Source organism: Miniopterus schreibersii, assembly GCF_964146895.1.
Source record: "Miniopterus schreibersii genome assembly, chromosome: 11".
In the NCBI taxonomy this organism is placed as follows: Eukaryota; Metazoa; Chordata; class Mammalia; order Chiroptera; family Miniopteridae; genus Miniopterus; species Miniopterus schreibersii.
The window spans coordinates 17,949,065-17,974,929 of NC_138111.1; the positions used below are offsets into that span (position 1 = coordinate 17,949,065).

A 25,865-nucleotide genomic window follows, 5' to 3' on the forward strand; every position below is an offset into this window, starting at 1 on the left:
CCTCTGCTGATGACAGGCTGCCAAGAGTCTGGAGGGGAAGCAGGTGGATGCAGCCCAAGGAGCTGGGCTCTGGCTTCCCTCTGGCTCTAAGCACCCCCAGTTTACTTATAGTGGGGAATCTTCCTATTTCAGCTTCCTTCTGTGATGATTCCCAGGACATAATGAGCGTAGTTAAGTGCTTTATATAAACCCCCAAAGCGCCTGAACAAGGTGTGTCCAAGGTAGACCTTGCCCGGGAGCACCTCTTAAACCTGAGCGTGCATTGGGGTGTTCGGGGATCTTGGTAAAATGCAGACCCCGATTCAGGTGCCTGCAGTGGGGTGAGATTAGTGATGCTAACAAGCTCTCGGGGTGCTGACGCTGGGGATCTGAGGACCGCATTCGGCGTGGCAATCTAGAAGGGCCAGATGCGTGCCCGTGGGGGCCACGGGGAGGGAGGAGAAACGGGGAGGCCGGGAGGGAGGCCGGAGGAAGCTAAGAAGGGCAGCGCGCGAGGAAGAGAGGACGCGGCGGGAAGGGGGAGGCTCGGGCCGAGCGAGGATGCGCAGACCGAGGCCGGAACGCGCGCGGGCGGCTGCGCGGCTGCGCGGGGCGCGGGCTGGGGACGGGTCGGCGCGCGCGGGCGGCGGCGGCGGAGTCCCGGCCCTGCGCCCGCGGCGGGATCCGTGCGCGGCGATGGCGCGGCCGCCCGGGCAGAGCCCCGGGGCCTGGGTGCCGCTGCTCCTGCTCCTGCTGGCCGGGCCCGCCGCCTGCGCCGCCAGCCCCGCGGACGACGGTGCGGGCCCGGGGGGCCGGGGACCCCGGGGCCGCGCGCGGGGCGACGCGGGCACCGACGAGACGGTGCAGCGCCACGACTCCTCCTACGGCACCTTCGCCGGGGAGTTCTACGACCTGCGCTACCTGTCCGAGGAGGGTGAGGCTGCGGGGGGTGAGGGGTTGCGGGATGGGAGGGCGGGAGCGGGAGCGTGGGTGGGGAATTGGTAAGGATGCGAATGGAGGCAGCTCTGGCACAGCCCAGGCCCCCATCCGCCCGGAAAAGGGGCCCGAAGAGCTGTCTGCGCCTTCCCCCAGCTGCCCGCTTTACAGGTGGGGAGACTGAGGCCGGGAGAGGGAGGGGGCAGCCAGGTCCTGGCAACCTGCGGCCAGGTGGCGCGCCCCCAGTGTGCAGCATCTGGCCTCCACCTCTGTCAGGGGTTGGGGCTGGGGGTGGTAGGGAGAGCAGGCTGCCATCTGGCCTGGAGCGTGTGAGATCAGAGCAGCCGGTGGAAAGCAGAAACCCCGACTGGAAGACGTCGCCTTCTTTCCCCCCTGTCCCCCTGTGCGTATTGACCTAGATTTGCAGTGGTAAGAGCCCGAGCCGCTCCGCGTTCTGTTCGCGCTCACTGCCCTGCCGCCAGAGCTGGGTCACATCTCCTTCCCCGCCTCCACCCCACTTCTTTTCTGTCATTCATGTTCTGGGCCCCTGGTGCAAGCCACCGTCGTTGGGGCCTGCTGGGCCCAGAGACTGGGGGTTTGTCAGCCACAGAGCTCCCCGTGGAGATGCTCCAGTGAGCACAAAGGCCAAGCTCATTCTGCTCAGAAGGAATGGAAACTGTCCTCTTTTCCCCTGCAATTTGGAAAGTAGTGATTTTTTTCCTTTTGCTAACAGGAATAGCAAAAAAAGGAGACAAAAAAGTTAGGGCTTGAAATGTGTGTCCCAGCAACTAATACGATGCTGGGTGTAGCTGTTACTTAGGATTAGGTTTAGCTACTTACAACAAACAAACATTAATAGATTAAATAAGATAGAGGTTTCTCTGTCATGTGAAGAAATCTAGGAGTAGGCAGTCCAGAACTGGTCATCAGAGGCACTGGGTCCTGGTCTTCTGCTTCTACACAATTCTTAGCACGTAACTTCATGGCCCCCAATGGCTGCTGGATCTCCAGCTCTTACATTCCCTTTCCAGACAGGAGGAAAGAGGAAAGAGGAAGAAGAAGGTCACTGACTATAAGGAGATTACTCAGAAGTCCCATATAACAACCCTACTTACACTTCATTAGCCACAACTTAGTCCTGTGGTCACTGGTAGGTGCAAAGGAGGCTGGGAAATGTAGCCTTTTAGCTGGGAGGTAATATGCCCAATTCAACAGTGGGAATTATTGTATGAAGGAAGGTGGAGAGAATGGATTTGGGAAAATATGTTAGTTGGGTAGAGGCTTAACTGCTGAAACAGAGTCCTCAGTATACAGTGGCTTGAACAAGATCGTTTGTTTTTCTCTCACATGAATGAGTCTGGCTGGTCTGGGCTGGTGGGACAGCTCTGATCCACAAGGTCATTCAAGGACTTAGGTTTCTTCCATCTTGTTGCTCCATCATCTCCTAAGGCTTTGTGCTCATCTGTGTGGAATTTGAGTTGCTTGCACACCCTTGTTCAAGCTTGAGGAAAGGAGAAAGAAAGGAAGTTCATGACAAGCAGTGTCCTCTTAGGCTGGTTGCACGGAGCACTACCGCTCAAAGTCCTTTGGCAAGAACATAATTAGAGGACCTAGCTGCAAGGGAGGCTGGGAAATGTAGGCTTCTACTTGGGCAGCCACGTGGCCAGGGAGAAGGAAGGAGAGAATGGGTGGGGGTGGCTGGGAGTGGGGTGGGGGGAGGAAGAAAACAGGCAGAAGCAGAATCTGTCACTCTGGTGAAGAATAAATATTCCAAAGTCCATCTGCTTCTGAAAGCATCTAATACGTATTTATTCTGTTCATAGTCAAGCTCGCACACTGCCAGGTAACTCAGATGTGGCCCATTCTCACTGGGCACATGTACTGACTGAATAAAGAACAAAGCCAGGTGCTCTATGTCAGTTTGGAGCTACAGAGAGAGTGAAGTTAGTTGTGTCGTCCAGACCTTTTTATGAACATGGACATCAGGCAGGTTGCAGCCACAGGAAGGCTTTATAGAGTAGCTAGGAAGTATGAAAGACTTTGGTGCACCAGAAGACGGAGAACATTTAGGTGAGGCAACTGCACAGGAGCAGTAGGACGTGGAATGTGGGTACAGATCCCCAGTTTGCTTGCCCGTCCTACCCATTCTGCACGTACAGCCTGAAGCCCAGTTCTGACCTTCAAAAATCTGTGATGGTTCCCACCTGCTCCCTGGTTGGAGTTTCAACTCCTTCATCTGGAATTCTCTCTCCAGGCCCAACTTCCTTTTACAGCCCTCTCTCACGCCACCGTTTCCCTCACCCTGAGCTTTCACTGTCTCTTCTCCTGCTCTTCTCTCTGACCAGCTCACTTATCTTCATATGCCAATCCCACTATCATTGGGTGGGTGGTAGTGAGGTGTTTGTGGTGTGAGCCTCTGAGGGGCAGGACTCCACTGAATTACTCTGGACCTGGGCTTTAACCCTGTGGGTCTTGAACAGAGACTTTCCCAAGATCCTTAGAAATAATCAGCGACACTGCCTTCAAAGGGTACTGCCAGGAAGGGAGAAGAAAAACCAGGTAATGTCCCAGAGGCAATCCCAGCCAAAAGGTGAAGGGAAAGAGGGTGGCAGGAAGCAGTGTCCCATGCCATGTGGAGGCCCAATAGCATGAAGACTCGAAATAGTTGGTGGATTCAGGGAATGAGAGGAAATGGGTAGGATTTTCAGGGAATGAGAGAACATGGGATGAATTCAGTGGAGAAGGAGGGAGCCTGAGTGATTTTGCAGAAATGGCAAGTGAAGAGGTGGAAATAGTACCTTTAAGCTATTTTTTCCATCAGTATGGGTGGAAGATAGCTTATGATCTCTGAATTTTTTACTGAAACTGAGATAGGAAAATAAAACTGAAATCACCAAAAAATGTAAATAACTTAAAGGTAAATAATTTATAAAAAATGATCTATATCTTTAAAGGTAAATAATCTACATTTAATTTTATCTTTATATCCCCCATGAATCTAGCCCAATAATAACACTAATTGGAGCTAATTGTTATTAAGTGTTTACTACGTGACAGTCACTGTTCTAAGTACTTTATACATATTAACTTGAATCTTTATAGCAATACTCCTACTTAGATACTACTATCTCCACTTCAGAGTTAAGAAAACCAACCTACAGAAAATTTAAATGTCTTAACTAAAGCCACACAGCCAAAAAGTAGCAGAGAGCTGTATGGGTTTGTTGATTGACTTTATGAAAAACGTGTACAAGCTGTCCAGCCAGCCTGGGATGGAGGGTCCCTGTTGACATGGGAAATGCAGTGGGACAGACGGGCTGGGGTATTTTCATGAGTGAACATGAGAAGAGGGGTTTGGAACTGGCAGGTAGGTGGTTGAGAATCACAGGTTCCTGAGGGTGGAGTGCCATGGCGAAAGCTTTGCTAAACAGGCTCCACGTGTGTGTGTGGAGCTTTCCATTTTCCAGGACATTTTTACTTCACTATATGACTTTGATGAGCAGAAACAACAGTTCAGGCAATCCAGAAAGAGAGAGAGGATGATGCAGTAGTGCTCAGAGATTTGAACAGATAATTTCTGGTTAAAATATCAAGGACTCAAGGACTAAATTAATACCTGAGGACTGTGATCCAAGCAATTAATTAGAGGCAATAAATAGCAAACCAGAAGCCATTAACCACTCAGTGGAGTATGGCAAAGTGGGCTCAAGGGATTGCAAAAAAGGAACAGATAGTGTCCACGAGTAAGGCACGAATGGAACCACAAAGCCATATTGAGAACCTGAAGAGAATCAGCCACAAAAATAAGTGCCTCTTGCATTACAGAAATGCATGAAGGGGGATAAAGTGACTTAATTGCTCTCCACAGCAGGATAGTCACTGGGAGGGTTACAGGGCATGTGTGAGAAGGAAAGGGAAGGAAGGAGGGAGAAAAATTTTTTTTGCTCTAAACCAATATTATTTGGTCTCAATCCATGTTTTTATTTTAGAGAAAAAGAAAAAAACACCAAGATGGAGAGAAAGGACCAAGCAAAAACAAACAAAAACCAGTAATGAAAATGGGGGGATGGACCAGGTAAGGGGAGAAGGTGGAGCTGGGGGTTCTAACCCATATACCTCAAGGCCAGGGGTGACAAGTAAGTGTTGGAGAGAGAGAACAGTGGGGACAGGGGGAGGCCAGTGAAGGCCTTGAAGCAGTGTTGTCACAAGCTCAGAGTCCTGTTTCAGAAAAAAGGCACCTGGTGGAAGAAGTAGGAGGGAGGTGGGGGACCTGACAGGAGATGGTACAGTAGGGAAAGGGCAGACGTGGGGTTCTAAGGTGGGAATAAAGGGAGCGATGGGTGAGGAAATACACCAGGTGGAGAAACCTAGGGCTGCAGTGTCAGGGCTGGGAGACTGGGTGGCAGTGGCATTCCCTGCGATAGGAAGGGGGGAGGGGGAGCTTTTGGGAGGTGGGGAGCTCAGTGTTGGACATATGGAATTGATATGCTTGTGAAATATCCAGGTAGAATATTGTCTGACGGAATATTGTCTGTAATGGCCACCCTGATGAGAAGGTGTCTTTAGACCAACAGACAAAGCAGGCGACTCCGTAGAATGTAACAGAATTTACTGTAGGGTCATTTCCTTCTGGGAAGATTGAGCTGGAGCGGACAGACGGCCCAGCATTGTGCACAAACTATTCTCTGCTACCAGATACCTTTAAAATATATATATATATTTTAAAGACATATATATATATATGTCTTTATTGATTTCAGAAAGAGGAAGAGAGAGAGATAGAAACATCAATGATGAGAGTCACTGATCGGCTGCCTCCTGCACGCCCCCTGCTGGGGACCGAGCTTGCAACCCGGGCATGTGCCCTGACAGGGAATCGAACCTCCATCTCCTGGATCCTAGGTTGATGCTCAACCGCTGAGCCACTCCAGCCGGGCTTACAGTACTTTTTTGTACAGTATAACTCAGGTACTAATGATTGACAAGACAAAGGGACAAAGAATACAATAGCTCCAGGGTCCATACCTCCTGGTGGTCTTGTGATAGATGATTGCTTGTAATTGACACTACTGTATTACCATTAGTATGTTTATTTCAATTGTCATGCCATCTCAGCTGTTATTAACAAAAATATGTATGGCTACATTTTAAGAAACACAGATAATCATCAACTAGAGGGCTTTGATATGCTGGCTAAAGACAGGGAGGTTAGTCAAAGGTCACAGCATGAAACTTGAAATGAAATCTGAAACACAGATGGATTTAGTTTTGTTCACATAAACATCTATACACCCTGGAGACAGTACATTGTTGGGCTTAAATGCTGATATAAGAAAAGAAGAATTTAAATGTAAAAATAAGTAAATGCATAAAAGAAGCAGAGCCCAGTGAGATTACTAGAGTGCTCCCAGAGGGTCTCAGGCTGGCCTCTGGATTGGTGGGGGGACAGTTGTTCACCAGTGACAGTTTCATCAGAAACAAGAAGGGCCTCCAGACCAGAGGATGTGTCAGAGATGGAGCTTCTGCTGGGAACCCTGCCCAGAAGTTTAAAAAAAGAAAAGAAAAGAAGAAATGCTGAAAATTATGAAGTAAGAAAGGATAAATCTAAAGAAAGTAGAAAGAAACAATATAAAATGATAAAAATGTAGCAGAATTTAATGAAATAGAAACCAAATATTTAGTAAAGTTCAAAAAAGCTGAAAGTAATTATTTGAAAATATGAATAAAGTGGTTAAGTCCTTGAATGACCTTGTGGATCAGAGCTGTCCCACCAGCCCAGACCAGCCAGACTCATTCATGTGAGAGAAAAACAAACGATCTTGTTCAAGCCACTGTATACTGAGGACTCTGTTTCAGCAGTTAAGCCTCTACCCAACTAACATATTTTCCCAAATCCATTCTCTCCACCTTCCTTCATACAATAATTCCCATTTTTGAATTGGGCGTATTACCTCCCAGCTAAAAGGTTTCATTTCCCAGCCTCCTCTGCACCTACCAGTGACCACAGGACTAAGTTGTGGCTAATGAAGTGTAAGTAGGGTTGTTATATGGGACTTCTGAGTAATCTCCTTATAGTCAGTGACCTTCTTCCTCTTTCCTCTTTCCTACTGTCTGGAAAGGGAATGTAAGAGCTGGAGATCCAGCAGCCATTGGGGGCCATGAAGTTACGTGCTAAGAATTGTGTAGAAGCAGAAGACCAGGACCCAGTGCCTCTGGTGACCAGTTCTGGACTGCCTACTCCTAGATTTCTTCACATGACAGAGAAACCTCTATCTTATTTAATCTATTAATGTTTGTTTGTTGTAAGTAGCTAAACCTAATCCTAAGTAACAGCTACATCCAGCATCGTATTAGTTGCTGGGACACACATTTCAAACCCTAACTTTTTTTTTTTGCTATTCCTGTTTTAAAAAAAGAAAAACAGACATATGACAGTCATTTATTCAGTGGCCAGTGCCAGGCACGATGCTGGGCAGAAAATACAAGATGAATCACACTTGATTCCTTTGTACATGGAGGAAACAATCTAGGAGAAAATGATTTTTGTTACAAACTGGAAGCATAATGCAGGCTTGCACTTCAGAGTATGGTGCACCGCATTATGATGTAAGTAGCATTATAAGAAAAATACACAGCTGTTAGAAACCATGTGTTTAAAGAATTTAGTGAGACATGAAAATGTAGTATGTAGCTTAATGAAAAGCAGAAGTTCACAGTGATGGAAAGATACTATAATCACATATATGTATAAATGGAAAACCTCTGCTATTGAATATGTAAGTGGATCATTTTTAATTTTTTAAAATATGTTTTTATTGATTTTAGAGTGAGAGGAAGAGAGGGAGAAACAGAGAGAGAAACATCAATGGGTTGCCTCCTGTACGCACCCTGACTAGGGATAGAACCGTAACTGTTGACCTTTCGGTGCATGGGACGACACCCAACCAACTGGGCCACACTGGCCCGGGCTAACTTTTTTTCTCTTAGAGCATGTGTATTGTATTAAAACTGTGATCTTTAAACCCCTAGGACATAGTCATGAGCCAGTGTTTATGTGACATTATGCCCCCTCTCAGTGCCTCAGTTTCCTTGCCTGTAAAATGAGCAAAGCTTCACTTATTAGCAGTTAACATGTAAGGCTCAGTTCAAAGATGTGTGCCCTGCACTGTCTTCTCATGAAGAGGGTGATTGGGCTTAAACAGAGCCCCTTTCTGAGGCCTTATATCTATATTTAGATGCATGTGATACAAAATGGTAAATGTATTTTTTTTTTAATATATCTTTTTTGATTTCAGAGAGAGGAAAGGAGAGGAAGAGAGACAGAGAGAAACATCAATGATGAGAGAGTCATTGATGGGCTGCCTCCCCAACTGGGGATCGAGCCCACAACCCGGGCATGTGCCCTGACTGGGAATAAAACCTCGATCCCCTGGATCCTAGGTCCACGCTCAACCACTGAGCCACGCCCAGCCGGGCGGTAAATGTATTTTTTAAAGTTCTCATTGGGAAAGTTGTTACTAGACTTTCTAACCATTGTTTATTCTCACTGCCCAGGTTACCCTTTCCCTACTGCTCCTCCTGTGGACCCATTTGCCAAAATCAAAGTGGATGACTGTGGAAAAACAAAGGGATGCTTTAGGTTGGTAGACCTGTCATTGGATAACTTTAAGACGAGGACGTTGATTTCCTTCTCAGGAGAGTATTGAAATTGCATGCAGTCCATTGAAACCAGGGGCTGGTACCCCTTCATAACTTGGGCAGGGATGGGGCCTGTGTCTGATGGCCACCCCAGTTTTCAGTCTTAAAGGCCTTGAGCTCTAACTCGCAGCTTGGCCCTGGAACAGTCTTCACTTTTGACCGTACTGCCATTGGCACAGGTGTCTATTCCTAACCAATTGGCTGTATGAAGAGGAGTTGTCTGTGACACAGGATATGTCTGGGTTTATTAGGAGGGGGCATGACCGAGACAGGCAACGACAGACATGTCTAATAGCCAATTCCGTTTCAAAAAATGTCATGACTTATTGAGATCTGTATGATACTAACTCATCTTTACGCATTAATTACTGTGGCTAGCTTGTTATCTCGGGTGGAGCGGGTCCTTCCCTGATTATTAGTAGTAATCTATTGTATGAGGGACTGGAGCTAGAAAACAGTGGTGTGCACAGTGGGCTCCCACAGAGAGAGCTCTGGTTTGTCAGCAAAGCCTCCTTCTCTTTGAATTCTTTATTTTCTGAAACAGATTGTCCTTAGGTAAAGATCTTGTTGATCACTGTACTAAAGTTCTGATTTTTATTTTTTTGGTTCAGTGCTCAAGATCTAAGGGGAGAAAACTGAATTATAGGGGTTTTGAGCTTTCTTTGGATTACTAGGACATTTCTTTTTTTTTTTTTAATATATCTTTATTGATTTCAGAGAGAGGAAAGCAGAAAGAGAGATAGAAACATCAATGATGAGAGAGTCATTGATTGAGCCCGCAACCCGGGCATGTGCCCTGACCAGGAATCGAACCCCGATCACCTGGATTCCAGGTCGACGCTCAACTGCTGAGCCACGCCCAGCCGGATGGATTACTAGGACATTTCTAAGGAATGAAAAAAAATCCATTAGTACTAGTATTAAGGAAGATGGCCAGTAATGTATAATTCTGGTGATTGGGGGATATTTTTGAGAAGGGAAAGGATTGTAGTACCCTGCTGGCTTCAGGGTGACCTCTTTTCTGGCCTGTTCACTCCTCCTTAGCTTTTCTTAACCTTTTCACCCAGTTCCGTGTTGTCTGTGACCTATATCTCATCCTGGCTGCTCAGAGCATCTGCCGGCATAGTGGCCCAGTCCTTGCCTCCCTCCTCAATCAACACCTAGCTGTTTTGTGTCTGGTTCCTTCAGATGCTACCTTCCATCTGAGGGCGACATTGCTACAGTTTTCTGTCATTCTGATAATGGGGTAAAACAATGTTCTTCAAACTAGGGCTTGTCAATTCTTAAAAGATCCACAGGTTCTCTGCAAGAACATTTAGATTTATGTTTTCAAAACAGAAACAGATTCATAGATACAAAGAACAGACTTATGGTTGCCAAATGGGAGGGGGGGCGTGGAAAAGGTGAAGGGATTAAGAAGTACAAATTGGCAGCTACCAAACAGTCATGAGGATTTAAAGAACAGCATGGGGAACATAATCAATACTATTGTAATAACTATGTATGGTGCCAGGTGGGTACTAGATTTATCAGGAAGATCACCTTGGAAGTTATATAAATGCCTAACCACTATGCTGTATACTTGAAACTAATATAATAGTGAATGTCAGCTATAATTGAAAATTTTAAAAAAATTTTTAGCCCGGCCGGGCGTGGCTCAGCGGTTGAGCGTTGACCTAGGATCCAGGCGATCGGGGTTCGATTCCTGGTCAGGGCAGTTAAAAAAAAAAAAATTTTTTTTAATTAAAAAATTATTGCTCGGGTAAATTAAAAATAAATAAATAAAATGAACTTGTGTCTTTATTTCAATGATGCTTCTTTAAAAGATTAATGCATATATAATCTGATTATGGGGAGAACCACCTTATACTGCTGTATGCTTTAGTGTCTGAATTTATAATTGTATTACTACCCATACAACAGAGGCAAATTTTATAAATAGATGATGCATTCACACTCAGTGAATACCAGATGAGGTATTCATTTGGTGCATTGTACATGCAAGGGTTTTGCAGTGGTTCAGATAAAAGTGGAGGAGAGTGAGTCAGGTTTAATAGTAAGAACATGCTCAGTCAAAAGACCCTGCACAGTACAGTGAGATGCTCTATATGCATGTAAGCAGAATTTTACTTTAAGTAAAACTGCATCATCCATTACATGAACGCTGCAAGTTTAAATGTTCCTGGTTTTGTAGTTTATATTTAATTTGCAATTAGGTGTTCGTTTAATTGCAAATTTTAAAGTAAAAAGAATTGGTATATATTTAATTAACCAAAGTAATTTAAATTATTAACTCTGAGAATTTTTCCCACTAAAAGGGATTCAGAAATAATTCAGTAATAACTGATATTTGGGAGACACTAATATAGTGTAGAGAACGCTGGCTGGGAGTTTGGAGGCGCAGGTTCAAGTCCTGTTGCAGCTACAACTCCCTGTGCAAGCTCAGGAAAGTCCCGTCCTGTCTCTGGCTCCCTGTTTATATGTAGATAAAGTAGAGCAGATCATCTCCAAGGTCCCTCCTAACTGAGTGAAACTGTTTTTGACACTAGGGAGCAAAGATCTAATTTATTTAATAATGTTGCTTAGTATCCTGCCTTATACATAGATGCCCTCTTAATGTATTTTTAATAAGAAGATAAAGGAGTAATGTCTGTTTTTTATTAAATGTATTGGTTAGTATTATATGTTACGGTGTACAATTCTATAATACACCATCTGTATATTCCATTGTGTGCTCACCACACAAAGTCTAGTCTCCTTCCATCACCATATATCTCACCCCCTTTACCCTCTCCAGTAATGTCTGTTTTGACATCTCCTGTAGATATGGCAAACCAGGCTGTAATGCTGAGACCTGTGACTACTTCCTTAGCTACCGGATGATAGGGGCCGATGTGGAATTTGAGCTGAGTGCAGACACAGACGGCTGGGTGGCAGTTGGATTCTCTTCGGACAGGAAAATGGTGAGACACACATCGTGGTAGAAGCTTATTTTTCTCTTTAGTTAGCTGTGTGACTTTAGGGTGTAGAGAATGGCCATGGTTATATTTCTCTAAGCCACCATGCTATGTTTGAATACGAGAAGCTAATTTCTGGCACTTGATTGTCTTTGCATCATAAAGCAAAGAAATTCATCAACGCAGTATAATGGTTATACGAGTATGGCTCTCTGGTCGCAAGTTAAAATAAATTCGAGCTAGCTTGAACAGAGAAGGAAGGGTTGGTTATGAGAACTCAAGATATTTCATGGTACCTGCATTCATCAGCTATTCCCACAGAAATGCTGCAAGGAAAGCCTCCCAAGCTACACGGTTTTTAATAGTAAGCATCTATTTCTTGCTCACATGTGTGTGGATTGGCTGGGGCTCAGCTGGACTTGGCTGCAGTCCATGGGTTTGATTCAGGTTTATTTTTCTAATCATTTTGCAACCAGCAGCTACCAAGGCATGTCATTTTCATGGCAGAGGCAGGAGTGCAAGGGAAATCCAAACTTATTTCAAACCTCTGCTCGTGTCACAGCTGCTAACACTCCATTGCCCAGAGCAAGCCACACAGCCAAGCTGAGAATGAAGGGGCAGGATGTACACCCTCCCTACCAAGAGGCCCTGCGAAGGTATGGGTATATAATACTACTATAGGGGGCTGAAGAATTGGGTCTAACAGTTCAGTCTTCCACAGTACCCCCGGGCGAGAACACATCTGGGCCTCAGAAAGGACTGTGGCCGGGAACAGGCAGAGCATCGGAACCCAGGCACCTGTCCATCTCCTGCCTCTGCTGTGGTCTCCCCTCTTTTCTCTGAAGCCCTATCTGCCACTTCACTGTGCCTGGGTGCTTCCCAAACAGCCAGCCTGCCTTAGGCCTCTGTACCCTTGCACACGCTGCTGCTCTGCCTAGAGGACCCTCCCTCTCCTCTTTACCTGGCCTGTTTTGGGATTCGGGCAATGAGAAGAGGGCAGCTCAGACCAGGGTTACAGCAGCGGTGGTGGTGAGATGTGCTCAGGTTTTGGATATGCTTTGAAGGTCAAACAGATACAGGCTTTGCTAATGGATCGGACACGTGTTGTAGGTGGGTGGTAGGAAGAAACTGAGAGAGCAGTCCGTGCAGTCAGAGCTCCAGGGCTTTGTCCTTGGAGAGGTCGCCAGGAGAAGGAGCCTCCTCCATCAATTCCCAGTCCAGGCAGTAAGACAGTGGGTCCAACTGGTAAGACTGTGTAAGTATGAATCTACATCACTCATCTTTTACTGGAGTGTCAGTAGGAGAAACAGCAGGTGTGTGTTGTACCCAGGGGCTGGCTTGGGTTGCAGCTGACCATTTCCTGGCCTGGAATGCATTTGCACTCACGTGCAGCTGCTAAGATTATGGGGCTCAGAGCAGGGAGGTTGAGTGAGGAGCATTCAAATTTTATGTTTGACATTTTGCTGCCTAAAGGTGTTTAAAATATACATCTCACTTTTCTCCTATTATTTCAAGAAGAAGCACAGATTAATTTTTTCCCCCAAAACCTGATACATTGGAAAAGCAAAATGGAAACCCTTTTAACGGCCTTTAACTTTTTTGAAATGGTGCGTTTTTTTGTTGGACTTTATTTTTTTAGAGCAGTTTTAGGTTCACAGTAAAATTGAAGAGCGGGTACAGAAAATTTCCGTATACCTTCTACCCCCCGACGGACATAGCCTCCCCCATGATCAATGTCCCCTGCAGAGGACATTTATTAGAATTGATGAACACCTTTAGCATTTTTCACTTATTTGGAAAAAATTTTAAACCCACAGACAAGCTACAAGGATAGTACAATATAATATACTTCACCTAGAGTCACCAAATGATAAGCTTTTTATTGTGGTAAAATGTACATAACATAAAATCTACCATTTTAAAGTGTACAATTCAGTGGCATCAATTACATCCACAGGGTGCAAGCATCACCACTCTCTAGTTCCAGAATGTTTTTGTAAATGAAACCATTTTGTCACACATGCTTTATCTCTCTACTGCTTCTACTGCTACTACTTTTATTTTTTATTTTTATTTTCTGGAGACTTTGGAGATTAAATCAATTTACTTATTAAATTCAGGAAGTTTAACATTGACCTGATGGTATTATCTAATATCCTGTCCATTTTCAAATGTCACCAGTTGTCCCAATACTGTTCTTTATAGAAATTTTTATTTTTATTTTTATTATTTTTTAATCCTCACCTGAGGATATTTTTTCCATTGCTTTTAGAGAGCTTGGAAGGGAGGGATGGAAGGAGGGAGGGGGAGAGAGAAAAATTTTCATGCAAGGGAGACACATTGACTGGTTGCCTGTCATACACAGCCGACCTGGGGCGGGGAGCGAACCGGCAACACAGGCACATGCCCCTGACCAGGAATTGAGCCCACGACCCTTCGGCGTGTGGGTGGACACTAACCATTGAGCACACCGGGCAGGGATAGAAAGTTTTATTTTTTGACTCAGGACTCTTTCTAGGAACACCGCACCATTAGTTGTCATGTATCTTTTTTCATCTTCATTTTGAAATAGTTTCTTTGCCTTTTTTTTTTTTTTTGGTCTTTTATGACATTGACCTTTTGATGATCATAGAATCATTTTCTTTTTGGGGTAGAATGACCCTCAATTTGGATGTGACTGACTGTTTTTCGCAATGAGTTTAGTTCATGTGTTTTTGGCAAGAATACTGGACAGCTGGTGACCTATCCCTCTCCGAGCACCACATCAGGGGGGCGCCTGGGCCTGGTGTCAGCCGTTGTGATGCTAACTGGTCACTGGGTGAAAGCTTTTTAATGGCATTTAAGATCATTTTGGGGGTGAGGCTTCAAATTACAGAGGTAACAGAATATATATTCCTCAGCGAAATGTCTTTTTAGCAGAAGAGCTTGCAGGAGACGCAGCTGTGACTTTCTTCCATCCCTGTCCCGCAGGGCGGCGACGACGTGATGGCCTGCGTGCACGACGACAACGGCAGGGTCCGCATTCAGCACTTCTACAACGTGGGCCAGTGGGCCAAGGAGATTCAGAGGAACCCTGCCAGGGACGAGGAAGGCGTGTACGAGAACAACCGGGTCACCTGCCGGTTTAAGCGCCCCGTGAACGTGCCCCGGGACGAGACGATCGTGGACCTGCACCTGAGCTGGTATTACCTGTTTGCGTGGGGCCCGGCCATTCAGGGTAAGCCCGGGGCTGGCGCCTGCCGCCTGCCGCCACACCAGGCACTGCCCTGCTGGGTGTCCGCTCTTGACTGGGCAGGATGGTGATAAGCACCGGGGATAATATTTTTAAAAAGGAGACTCGCTTCTGCCTTCAGAAGGTTATAACGGACTTATCACACACACGGACATACAGGTGGACAAGTCATGCACGTGCGTAGCTAGAACAGGGCGGGGTCACACCTGGTGAGCCAGGCGCTGAATGAAGCAGATCACCCGCCTGCTGCTGGTGGCGTGTGGGCTGTATTTCATTCTCGCCACGCTCCCATTCATTCCTCACCGCACCCTTGACAGGTGTAGGCACTCTAGCCTCATTTTAGGGAGACTAAGGAACGTGCTCAAGGCTCTACCACTAATTAAGGCGAGAACTAATATTCACTCGTAGGTGTGTCTGACTCCAAAGTCAGTGATCACTCTTAGCCTCGATGCTCTAAATATTTAAAAAATACCGAGCACGGAAGAGCTTCTGGAGACTTCTCTAGAGACTGACAAGCGTTTCAGTAGCGCTCACTTTATGGCTATCCTGATGGTCACAAATCCACCAAATTATCCTATCGTTTAGCCCAGTACTCTTCAAATTTTAACATGTATAGAAATTGCCTGGCTTTATTGTTAAAGTAAAATTCAGTAGGTCTGGGGGTGAGGCCTGAGATTCTGCATTTCTAACAAGCTTCCTGCTGATGTTGGTCCATTGATGTCCTCCCTTTGGGTGGCAAGGCTCTTCCAGCATCTCCCCAGCAAAGACCCAAGGCTATCATGCAACCTTTTAGAGGCTGCAAAAATCAAGTCACACTGTGTCTTCAGCATTCCCCAGCTTGATCAGCCTAATGGCCTGACCAAGAATGGACGTGAGTTGTTTGCAGTCCTTGTGTGAGAACTCTCTAGCTCCTGGGAGTTGCATCTTCCTTAATTGTGTGCTCATCAACTATGTATTGTCCAGTCTGATCTGCTTTTTTCCCCCTCTTCAAATTGTTACCATTGGTCAGTCTGGAGATTTCATAAACCGTTTTTTCTGTTTCTAATCGGGAAAGCATTCGGATGCCTTCAGATTTGTGACGTCTTTGCCATTTGCTTATTTCCCAGATTACCAACAGTGGATCTGCAATTATGTCTTTGAGTACTTTCAGTACCCTGGGAAATTAATGATATCTTAGCCTGGAGAAATGAGCTAATTTAAAATGATGGGATCTGGCATCTAAAACTTTGGATTTGTGCATTGGTTTTGCCCCTTGGTAACTGTATCTAGCCTTTATCTAAATTCTGAACTCCAATTTTTTGTATCTAAAGTGGGGATAAAAATTCTGATTTTATAGGACTATTATAAGGGTTAGATGAAAACAAGTATTTTAAATTGCTTTACAAATTGGAAAGTGCTGCACTTCAGGAGGTCATCTTCTTACATATTTGGCATAAGAGCTAACTTTTCAGGCCTTCCTGCCTTGCCTGATAAGATCACTTGAGACTTTTGTTCTTCTTACTGTCTCCAAACAAAACAAGCACATTCCTACCCCATAGACAGGCTTGTGCTTTTCCTGTCTCTTGGATACTCTTCTAGCACCTCTCTATTGATCCAAACTTCTCATTCTCTTAAGAGGTGATAACTTTGAGCTAAGGCTTGAAGGGGGCTGCGGATTAGATTTCCCTAAGGAAGGCATGAACTAGAAGTGCTTGGTTAAGCCTGGGAGTCCATGTAGGTGATCAACGAGTGAGGTTAGGTATTAGAGGTGAGAGGGATCTGTTGAGAGAGAAATCTCGTGCCAACCCAAGGAGTCTGATTTGTGCTGACAGGAGCCAGCAGGGACACTGGAGCAGGGAAGCGACATGTCAAGTTCAGCATGACTTCCCTAGCAGATAGGACCTTAAAAACCCTCACTCTGAGGCCTGTTTCCAAGGAGACCTTTGCTCTGAACTCATCTGAACTGTCTTAGTCTCCCTAACCCAAGTTTCACATTGATTATTCATAGAGTTTATACCCATATGGATATTCATATGGATTAGATCAGGCACTTCTAGTCAACATCAGTTTATGAAGTAGCCTTTACACACAGCCCTTTCCTTTTTCTACTTCTAACCAGGCCTAAAACAAGTTTTCTGTCTAAGTATTTGTTTGGTATTTTAATCCTCCTACTTCGTGTATCGTCCCATCCCACTCTGCCAGGAAGACACACGCACACAGCACACAGCACACAGCACACAGCACACCACACCACACCCTCTCTGGTCTGTCCTGGCCAGGCTACCATTTTATGTCCCACAGGCAATGTGAGAGAGGCTCCCATCTGTAAGGGAGTTCAGTGTGTTCAGGAGTTGTTAATAATTCATCCATAAAATATATATTTGAGGAAAACAATTAGTAGCTCTTGCTCTTTGAAATCAAAATATAACTTCCCATTTGGCATTAATGAGGTAAAACTCATTAGAGACCTTAAGAGTAGGCATTCATACAATACTAAGTAGCAGTCTTAAAACTGGGGAGCCATGGAGAGACCAATAGCACTGTTCTGGTAGGGGGGGTGTGTGGATTTATGAGAACCAGTATTTTTGGATAAATTTAACTAATTTCTATGTTCTTCATTATATGTGCAATTATAGAGAATTCTCATAGTACCTGATTCCAGATCTTTATAATCACCGCTTATGTATTCAACACGAAAGATTTGTGTTTCGTTTTTCTGTTGTTAATATATACCATTTTAACTCTGTGCTTTTTTGATTGCCCCTTCCTTTTTATTTCTTTCCTAAAGGCTCTATCACCCGACACGATATAGACTCACCACCAACTTCAGAGCGTGTTGTTAGTATTTACAAGTATGAAGACATTTTTATGCCGTCAGCTGCCTACCAGACCTTCTCCTCTCCATTTTGTTTGCTTCTCATTGTTGCCCTGACTTTCTACTTATTGATGGGAACCCCTTAACCACAGCTGCAAATCCAACACAGGAAATGGATTAGAAAGTCTTTAGTATACATATATATTTTTAAAGAGTATACAGTATAATTTTAGCTTCTATTATTTAAAAAAAAAGAGACTCATATGATTTCAGCTTTTTGGAAGAAAAAACAAGCTTCTTTTCTAATCAAAGAGGATTGTTTAATAATGACCCCATACTTTTGGAAAGTACTTGAAACTTTTCTAAGTTTTCTTATTTGAGCTTCACAGCATCTCTGAGTTGGCTTGATGAAAATTATTATTGCCATCTTACTGAATGGGTTTGGAGACCCAGGAAGGCTGCCTTTTTGTGACCCATATGCCATGTAGTCTTGGCCACTTGGTCAGGTAACACGTAGCAAGGCCGACAAAGAGCAAGGCATAGGAATCATGCCCCTGAACAATGTTTCCTCTCCCAGCTATAGCTCAGGAGACTTGGAGTATTACTAACGAGAGCTTTACTGGTCGGACATAGTTCACAGTAAGCCTTTTAGGCAGAAGGACTTTCAAATTTCCATAAAGCTTAAGTGCTTTTGGATAATTACACAGCCGATGGGGAGAATGGGGGAGATTACAATATGAAAATGGTTCATATGTCTTTGAAATTTCTTCTCAAGGAGTGAGCAGTTCCGAGAAAACATTTTTTTTATTGCTGTTAGAAGGGTTAGAAATAGAGTTGAGTGCTCCCAAAGATGTAAAATTATGTTAATGATAGGAAATATGGGCATTCTTAGCAGTTAGAATTGGGACTCTTCTACCAGTGTGTTTTATAAATTAAGGTATCTGTGTTTGCAGCTAATTCAGTTGTCAGAGTCAGCATACACTGAGAATGATTAAATAGTAATATAATAGACAAATCATCTACATAAAAATGTAAAGCATTTTAACAATAAACCAACATTTTGCAGATTGTGGAATTCGGCCTAGAAACTTTTTAAAGATGATATGTTTTAAAAAATTAGAAAATGGGAAATGACCTGTAAAGTGAATTCACCTAGATTACCCATTCAAGACTTGTTCAGACTTGTAAATTGGATTGGCAGTCAGCATAATTTATAATAATGCTTTGACTGAATGTAGTTCCTTTTTTCAAAGGAACCCAGAGGTTCCTTTGCCCCCAGTGTCTGTGTTAGCAGCCCATTTAGAAGAAAAGAATCTCTGGAAGTGGTTCTGTGGCTGAGGCATTTCCACTGTAGAGTTCTGGAGGCCTCTGGCTTGCCCCGGTTGCTTTGAAGCTGGCTCCAACTTTGTGGGTGTTTTGATTGAACAACACTGGAGACTGATTTCTAATGCCATCCTTGGAATTCATGTCAGAGGCGAAAGTCCTCCTTTGGGGTGAGCTTTCACATTCTTCTGGAACTGAACAAAAAGAAAAACATCAAGATTCCGCGACGTAGCACAGTTCACCGGGCTCATCTGAGGGACTTTGGAAAAGTAATCCTCATTGCAGGTGGGGAGAGGTCCAATCACCTCAGGTGAGCAAAGGAACAGGGTAGGATTCATTTGGTTCAAGTCCCTGGTTCCACCTGGCTACCGTCGCCTCACAACCAAGCCCTCTGGTCAAGGCTGAGGATGGGCTGTGCATCACCTTCCCCGCTGTCGTGCTTGCTGAGCAGTGAGGATACTGAGGATGCAGGCGCCCACACTGTAAATAAGAGGGCAAATATTTTTATATTTCATTTTCTCATGTGTATTATATCTCAGCTATAAATAGGTTAAAACTAAAGAGAGACTTCAGCTCGTCTCTGTAGCTGGCAGGGAAGAAATTAATGGATTTCCCTTCTGCTTACATTTCAAGTCAAGCTCTCTATTTCACCAGTTGGTTCTACTGTGACTACCAGTATATTTGTGCTTAGAGCTTTCCCTGATTTCTCACTGCCATTAGTGTAAAAGGTGAGCCACTTTGATTACCCCTCGTATATACTGTCCCCACTCCTCACCTGCTATGACCCAGCAAGGCTGAACTGCTCTGAGTTCTTCAGACCCGCTTTCTTACCACATGTTCCCTGTGCCCAGACATTCTGCATCCATTTCCTGTGCTTGCTGAACTCCTACTCATCTTTCAGGCCACAGCTTAAATATTTCTTCCTCCAACCCCCTAGACTAGGTAGGTTTTGGTCTCTGCCAAGTGCTACTATAGCACCCTGGGCTTCCCCATCACACTTGACTGTAATTGCTGGCTCCTCCTGCTAACTCCTTAATGCAGGGAGTAACCATTTTTGTTGTTTATCATTGCAACACACACTACTACACTGTAGGTATCCAGCAAACATTTGTTGAATGAATAAATAATGAAACTGTACTTCTATGGCAAGTTTCTTCGGTTCAGAAGACTTGTATTTCATAGACATTGTCAAACTGGCTAACATTTTTATATTTTTTCCACCTGTGATCAAACCATAAACCATCCCTTTAGCAAACAGTGAACTCTGTCTTTTGAAACAGAAATAGAAAGATGGTTAGTAACAATGCTGTTTTGCCCTGCAAAACATAGTCGACATTCTTTTTTTTTTTTTAAATTGATTTTAGAAAGAGGGGAAGGGGGGTGGGGAGAGAGAGAGGAGGAAAGAGAAACATCAATTGGTTGCCTCCTGTACGTGCCCCAACTGGGGTTCGAACTGGCAACCTGGGTATATGCCTTGACCAGGAACCGAACCAGTGACCCTTTGGTGCAACGGATGATGCTTAACCAACTGAGCCACACTGGCAGGGCCATAGTTGACGTTCTTAATAATAATCATTGTTCAGATATAAGAATTCACAGAGCTGGGATGCAGAATAGCATTTAACTATCATCTCAGAGAGTCATCAATTTATAGATTCACTGGAGTTAAAACTCTGTGGATTCCAATTTCATTCATTCTTACCTAATATAAGAGAATCAACTTCTATTTTATCTCTTCATTCCACTTTCTAACAAGTACTTGTTACAGGGGATTTACCCACCTGTGTTTTTGTAGAACAATAATGCTAGCCATATGTATTTAGTGCTGTTCTAAGCACTCTGCGTGGATTAACACATTTAATCCTCACAACAACCATAGGAAATAGATTCTATTAATCCGATTTTACAGATGAAAAAACTGAGGCTAGCCATTTGGCACAATTTACTAGTGCTGGCAAGGACTTTAGAGACCATTTAATCCAATGCACTTATTTTACAAAGGGGCAGCTGAGGCCTAGGGAGGTGATATGATTTCCTACCCATTCATGCTTCATGCACATTTATTAAAACTTTTATTAAACAGAACCCGCTATCCACATTCAAGTTAGCTAGGTGCTTTTCCCCCCCTTTTAGTAATTTACAATGAAAAGGATTTTTTATAGTTATATTTGGAGAAAGGGGTACATTTTACTTTCTACCAGCTTTTTTCTTCTTAAAAATATTTTGATTATTTTACCAGTCATTTTTAGAGCTTTTAATAGTTTTTTATTTATACACAGATTGGACAAGACTAGACTGTATTTGTCTTAGTTAAGTTTTAAAAGTGGCTTTCCTAAAGCCTGGGTCTCCTCACTTGGAGTCCAGTGCCCTTTCATTGCTCCCCAGTGGTCTCAAAGATGAATTGGTAAATGTGACTTCAGACAAAATGCAGAAGCCATGTTTAATTGTCTGAAGTTGGCTTTTGTCATGAAGGCAATCAGGAAGTTTGGACAACTCAGGGATGGATTTCCATCCCCAGTGGTTTTTACTCCTATTTCTGTATTTAAGTTTACTGTCTACATATTGGATCCTGTGCTTGAGAGATATGACCACTGAGGTTGTGTATCATTCTTAGCGCTAGCCTAGGGGTCAGCAAACTTCTTCTATCAAGGGCTAGATGGTAAAGACTTTAGGCTTTGTGGTCTCTGTTTCAACTGTTCAACTCTGTCATAGACCATACATCGACCAATGAGCATGGCTATGTTCAGTTGACACTGAAATTGGAATTTCACCTAATTTTTACACGTCACAAATATTCTTCTTTAGATTAAAAAAAAAACAAAAACATTTAAAAAGTAAAAACCATTCTTAGCTTGCAGGCCGTACGAAAATAGGCAGCAGGTTGGTTTGGCCTGTGGACTATAGGTGTCCCTTGCTCTCAGCCCGGAGACACACCTGTGTGTCACGACCAATTGTAAAGGACACTGCTGGTAATACATTACTGGTTAATGGCAAAAATATTGAAGTTGAGTAATTTGTTTATAAAATATAGTTAATTGTTTTCTCGAAAATGGTATCCCTGGGCACTTACATTCCAATAGATTTTCCAGAGTTGATGGGAAAGTGGTGGCAGTTAAGTCAGAGCCGGGTAAGCAACCATTTTATTTTACCTAAACTGAGGCAGCTGTGAGTGACTCTTATTGATGAATTGCTTTTCATGGTGGGGATTACTGTGTTGTGGAGTAATTTATTTCGCTGCAGACATTTTTAAGTTTTATCAAAATCTGCTACAGCCACCGGACTGTTTTACGCATGTGACAATGTCATCTGCCTTGTGTATCATAAGGGGAAATATTTGAGGACCACTGCAATAGGCCAAAGGCTGAGAGGCGGATACTTTGCTGTATAGAATTGTATTGTACGTCTTTGTTCTCTAAACAGAATTGGTTATGCTTAGTGAACAGTTTGCTTTTTCTCGGTGTTTGTATATAGATATGTACATACATGATGAGGTCTGTGTGTGTTTACACATAAATGCCTATGTATACATACCATGACCATTTGAAGGTCTTTGCCAGATTGTTTCTGTTTCTGATCTCTTGAATACTTTAAAATCCAAGAGGCAAAACATTGTGTGTATTGAAGGCAAAATGACCCTGGAGTTTATCGTACTTTAGTTTGTAGAAAGGACTCCTAGATCCTTTATTAAGCCTTGCCTCCTGCAATCAGCATTACACGAATTGTTAAGAACGTATAAAGTATCATTGTTGAGTTTGATGTTTCTATACTGTTAGTTAAGAACCTGAGACTAGTTAGTATTAATTGAGACACGGCATGTTGATAACCCATACTCATTTGGTGTTGAATTCGACTCTTTATTTAGTTATTCAGTTATTTAGTTTCAAGTTGGACTTCTTTGTTTTTACATTTAACAGATGACTTGGGTATAAATTCCTTTCCATGAAAATAGTGGCTATGCTAATGTGATTTTAAATATGGCTGTAAATTTAAGTGAATCATTTATCTCCGGAATTTTTCACTTAAAATATGCAGATTTTTGTCTAACATTTTCAGTGCCCCCCCCCCTTATTTGCTGTTAGGCAAGTAGCTGTTCAGTTCCATTCTTCTGGAGAATAGGTGATTCTCTTGGGTCACGGGGTGCTGCAGGTTGTGGCATTCACCCAGGTCACTAGAGCAGTTACATTTCATCACATAGCAAGTCCTGGCTACCTGGAAGAGTAAATGCAGCTTCTCCACATGCCTTATTCCCACAGCTGCGCCCATATGCTGGAACAGCCTGGCTCCAGGAGTATTAATATACTTTTTTGAGATTGTCTATAAAATACTATTTTGTAAAAATGATGCCTTTACATAGACATTGATGGGTTATATTTGTTTTATAATAATTATGTACCTAATGTTCAATTGTGATTGATTTTGAGATTTATGTATATTTATAAGCCTGTCCCATGTGAATTTTTACTCTAAGACATGTGATACCTTACTAATAAAGACATGGATTTCTATTTATGTAAAGTAACTGTAGCAATATTCCTAAATGCTACCTAAATGATTGTACTGTCCATTTGCCATCACAAATACTTTTATCCTTAGGGGATTATGTCATAGTTAGGATATATGAACTAGATTTAAACTTTAAAATATAAATTCTCAACATGGTTTGAAATTCATCCTGTTGATGTAATTAAAGGTAGTTTCTAATTCTTATTGCTCTGCTCTGGTGCATTTTTGGTTTTCTGTTTGTTTGCTTTACATCCTTTCATCACTAAAGTCTCCCCAAAGTTAGAGACCTTGAAGAAGATGACAGCCTGTTTTGTCGGACAAAGAGGAAAATCATGCTGCAGTAGTCAGGTGACAATCCTTGTAGAGAAACAATTTGCAAAATAAATCTATATTTATAGCTTCAGCTTAATACCTTTATCAAATAGTAAGTGGAGGCCTATCATAATCCCATTTAAAGTGTGTTACTTGTGCATAACTAGTTCTACAAATTTCAATAATGGGCCTTATTGGTAACTAAATCATATTATACATTAAGAATAGTTAGTTTGGTTGTAGAATCTTATGAATCATCAAAGAGGTATTGAGATTGCAGGATGTAGTAGTTGGCCTGCTGGTACTACCAGGACTGGGTTGAGAAACTCAAGGAATGTTAGGAAAGAATTAGGCATTACCACATTCTGCATTAGAGTCTCTAATCCTCAGACCCCCAAAAGACACAAATATTTTGGGGGTTTGGGGGTTTTTTTGTATCTTAGGTGTTCCCTGTGGTATTTATTTTGCAGTATTCTCAGTGGGTGGCCCGGATGTCAGTCCTGACCCTGGTTGATGTTTGATTTGGAAATTTCTTCAGGCTTAGTCCCAGGTGCAAGGGCCAGAGGATACGCTGTAAGAAGAGACAGCTGAAGTGGAGTGGATGGAAAAGTCACCTGTATCCAGGAAGTCAAGAAGCTTTAATCACTTGCTGTTCATTCATTGAATACATATTTACTGAGAACTCTTACATGCCAATCCCCATGGAGGACTCCAGGAAGAACAGCTCTTGATTTCTGCCCCTAAGAGGCTCACAGCCTAGTTAGAGAGACACATATACACCACGATACCTTTTGGTGACTGCAGCGGTAAGGAAATGCTCAGGTGTGGTGCAAACCTGGACTAGGGACCCTCACCTAGTCTGGGGCAGCCAGGGAAGCCGGAGGTGGTAGTGATGCTGATTTTAAGGAAGGGGCAGGAAAGCAGACAAAGGGTGTGAAGAGACATTTCCCAGAAAGGAGAGAGAGAGCAGCCCCAGGAGAAAGACCAGCAGGATGTGTTTGGGAACCACTGTCATTTGACAAGGTTTGTCTTAGTTTCCTAGTGCTGCTGTAAAAAAAAAAAAAAAATACCATAAATTTAGTGGCTTAGAACAACAGAGATGTATTCTCTTGCTATTCTGGAGACCAGAAGTCAGAACTGAATCTTACGGAGCTAAAATCACGGTGTTGGCAGGGCTGCTTTCTTTTGGGAACTGCAGGGAAGAGAGTGGATCCTTCCTTGCCCCTTCCAGCTTCTGGTAGCTGTGGGTGTTCCTTCATGCCAATGTCCGCCTCTGGTCAGATCACTTCTCTTCTGTAGTCTAATCTCCCTCCTGCCCTCTGATAAAGATAGTTGTGATTACATTTAGGCCCCACCTGTATAATCCAGAATAATCTCCCCACCTCAAAATCTTACTTTTCTCTGCAAAGTGCCTGTTACCATGTAAGGTGACACACTTCACAGGCTCTAGGGATTATGCCCTGGATATCTTTGGGGGCCTCCACATTGCTGTGGGATAAATGACGAAGCAGGGAGTGGGGAGAAGTGAGGCAGGTCCCTTACCTTGGACCTTGGATGTTGTAGTAAAGAGTTTGGACACCTATCCACAGGGTAAGGAGGCTGTGAAGGGATCAGATTATATTTTAGAAAGATCATGCTGGATGCAATGTAGAGAACTGATTGGAGCGAGTGAAAGGGCAGTGTGGTGCCAAGAGTGTACAAATAAGTGACCCTTAGGATTTAAAGTTAGCAGAACTTGGTTCTCAAGTGAACATAGTTCATTTATAAATAAAGAGAGATAGTCTGGCCAGTTTGAAATGCATCCACCATCTTCTGGTTTTCCGTCTTGCTCTGATTTGCAGTGGAAGGTTGGCTGTTTATAGACAACCTCAGCCTTGGTAGAAGTATATTGTTGTGAGCAGAGCCAAGGAAGGGACGGACAGGCTAAGAACTCCAAATCCTCATTCCTAACTCTTAAATTTCAACCATGCCAGATAAAATGTTCCAGATAAAAATCACCCCAGTGAAAACGAGGAGCCACCAGTAAAGGACAGTTAAGGCCAGCCACTTTCCAGACCGGCAATCCTGGCTTTTAGCAATAACTATTAATCATAAAATTTACCTTGCAAATGCCCTTCTCCCTGCCAGCCTT

General features: G+C 43.5%; 1 protein-coding gene across 1 annotated transcript; it reads left to right on the plus strand.

Moving 5' to 3' along the window:
• Positions 1 to 660: 660 nt before the first annotated feature.
• FRRS1L (ferric chelate reductase 1 like) lies at positions 661 to 24,779 on the plus strand. Its single transcript, XM_081150566.1, has 5 exons — positions 661 to 913; positions 8,470 to 8,554; positions 11,438 to 11,576; positions 14,541 to 14,787; positions 17,570 to 24,779. The coding sequence occupies exons 1-5, from the start codon at positions 676 to 678 to the stop codon at positions 17,740 to 17,742; spliced, it is 882 nt and encodes a 293-aa protein (XP_081006692.1). The 5' UTR covers positions 661 to 675; the 3' UTR covers positions 17,743 to 24,779.
• Positions 24,780 to 25,865: the final 1,086 nt, after the last annotated feature.

Coding starts and splice junctions, on each gene's coding strand:
- FRRS1L (XM_081150566.1), top strand. CDS start 676: ATGGCGCGGCCGCCCGGGCAGAGCCCCGGGGCCTGGGTGCCGCTGCTC. Junction 8,555..11,437: donor AAAACAAAGGGATGCTTTAG/GTTGGTAGACCT, acceptor CATCTCCTGTAG/ATATGGCAAACCAGGCTGTA. Junction 14,788..17,569: donor GTGGGGCCCGGCCATTCAGG/GTAAGCCCGGGG, acceptor TCTTTCCTAAAG/GCTCTATCACCCGACACGAT.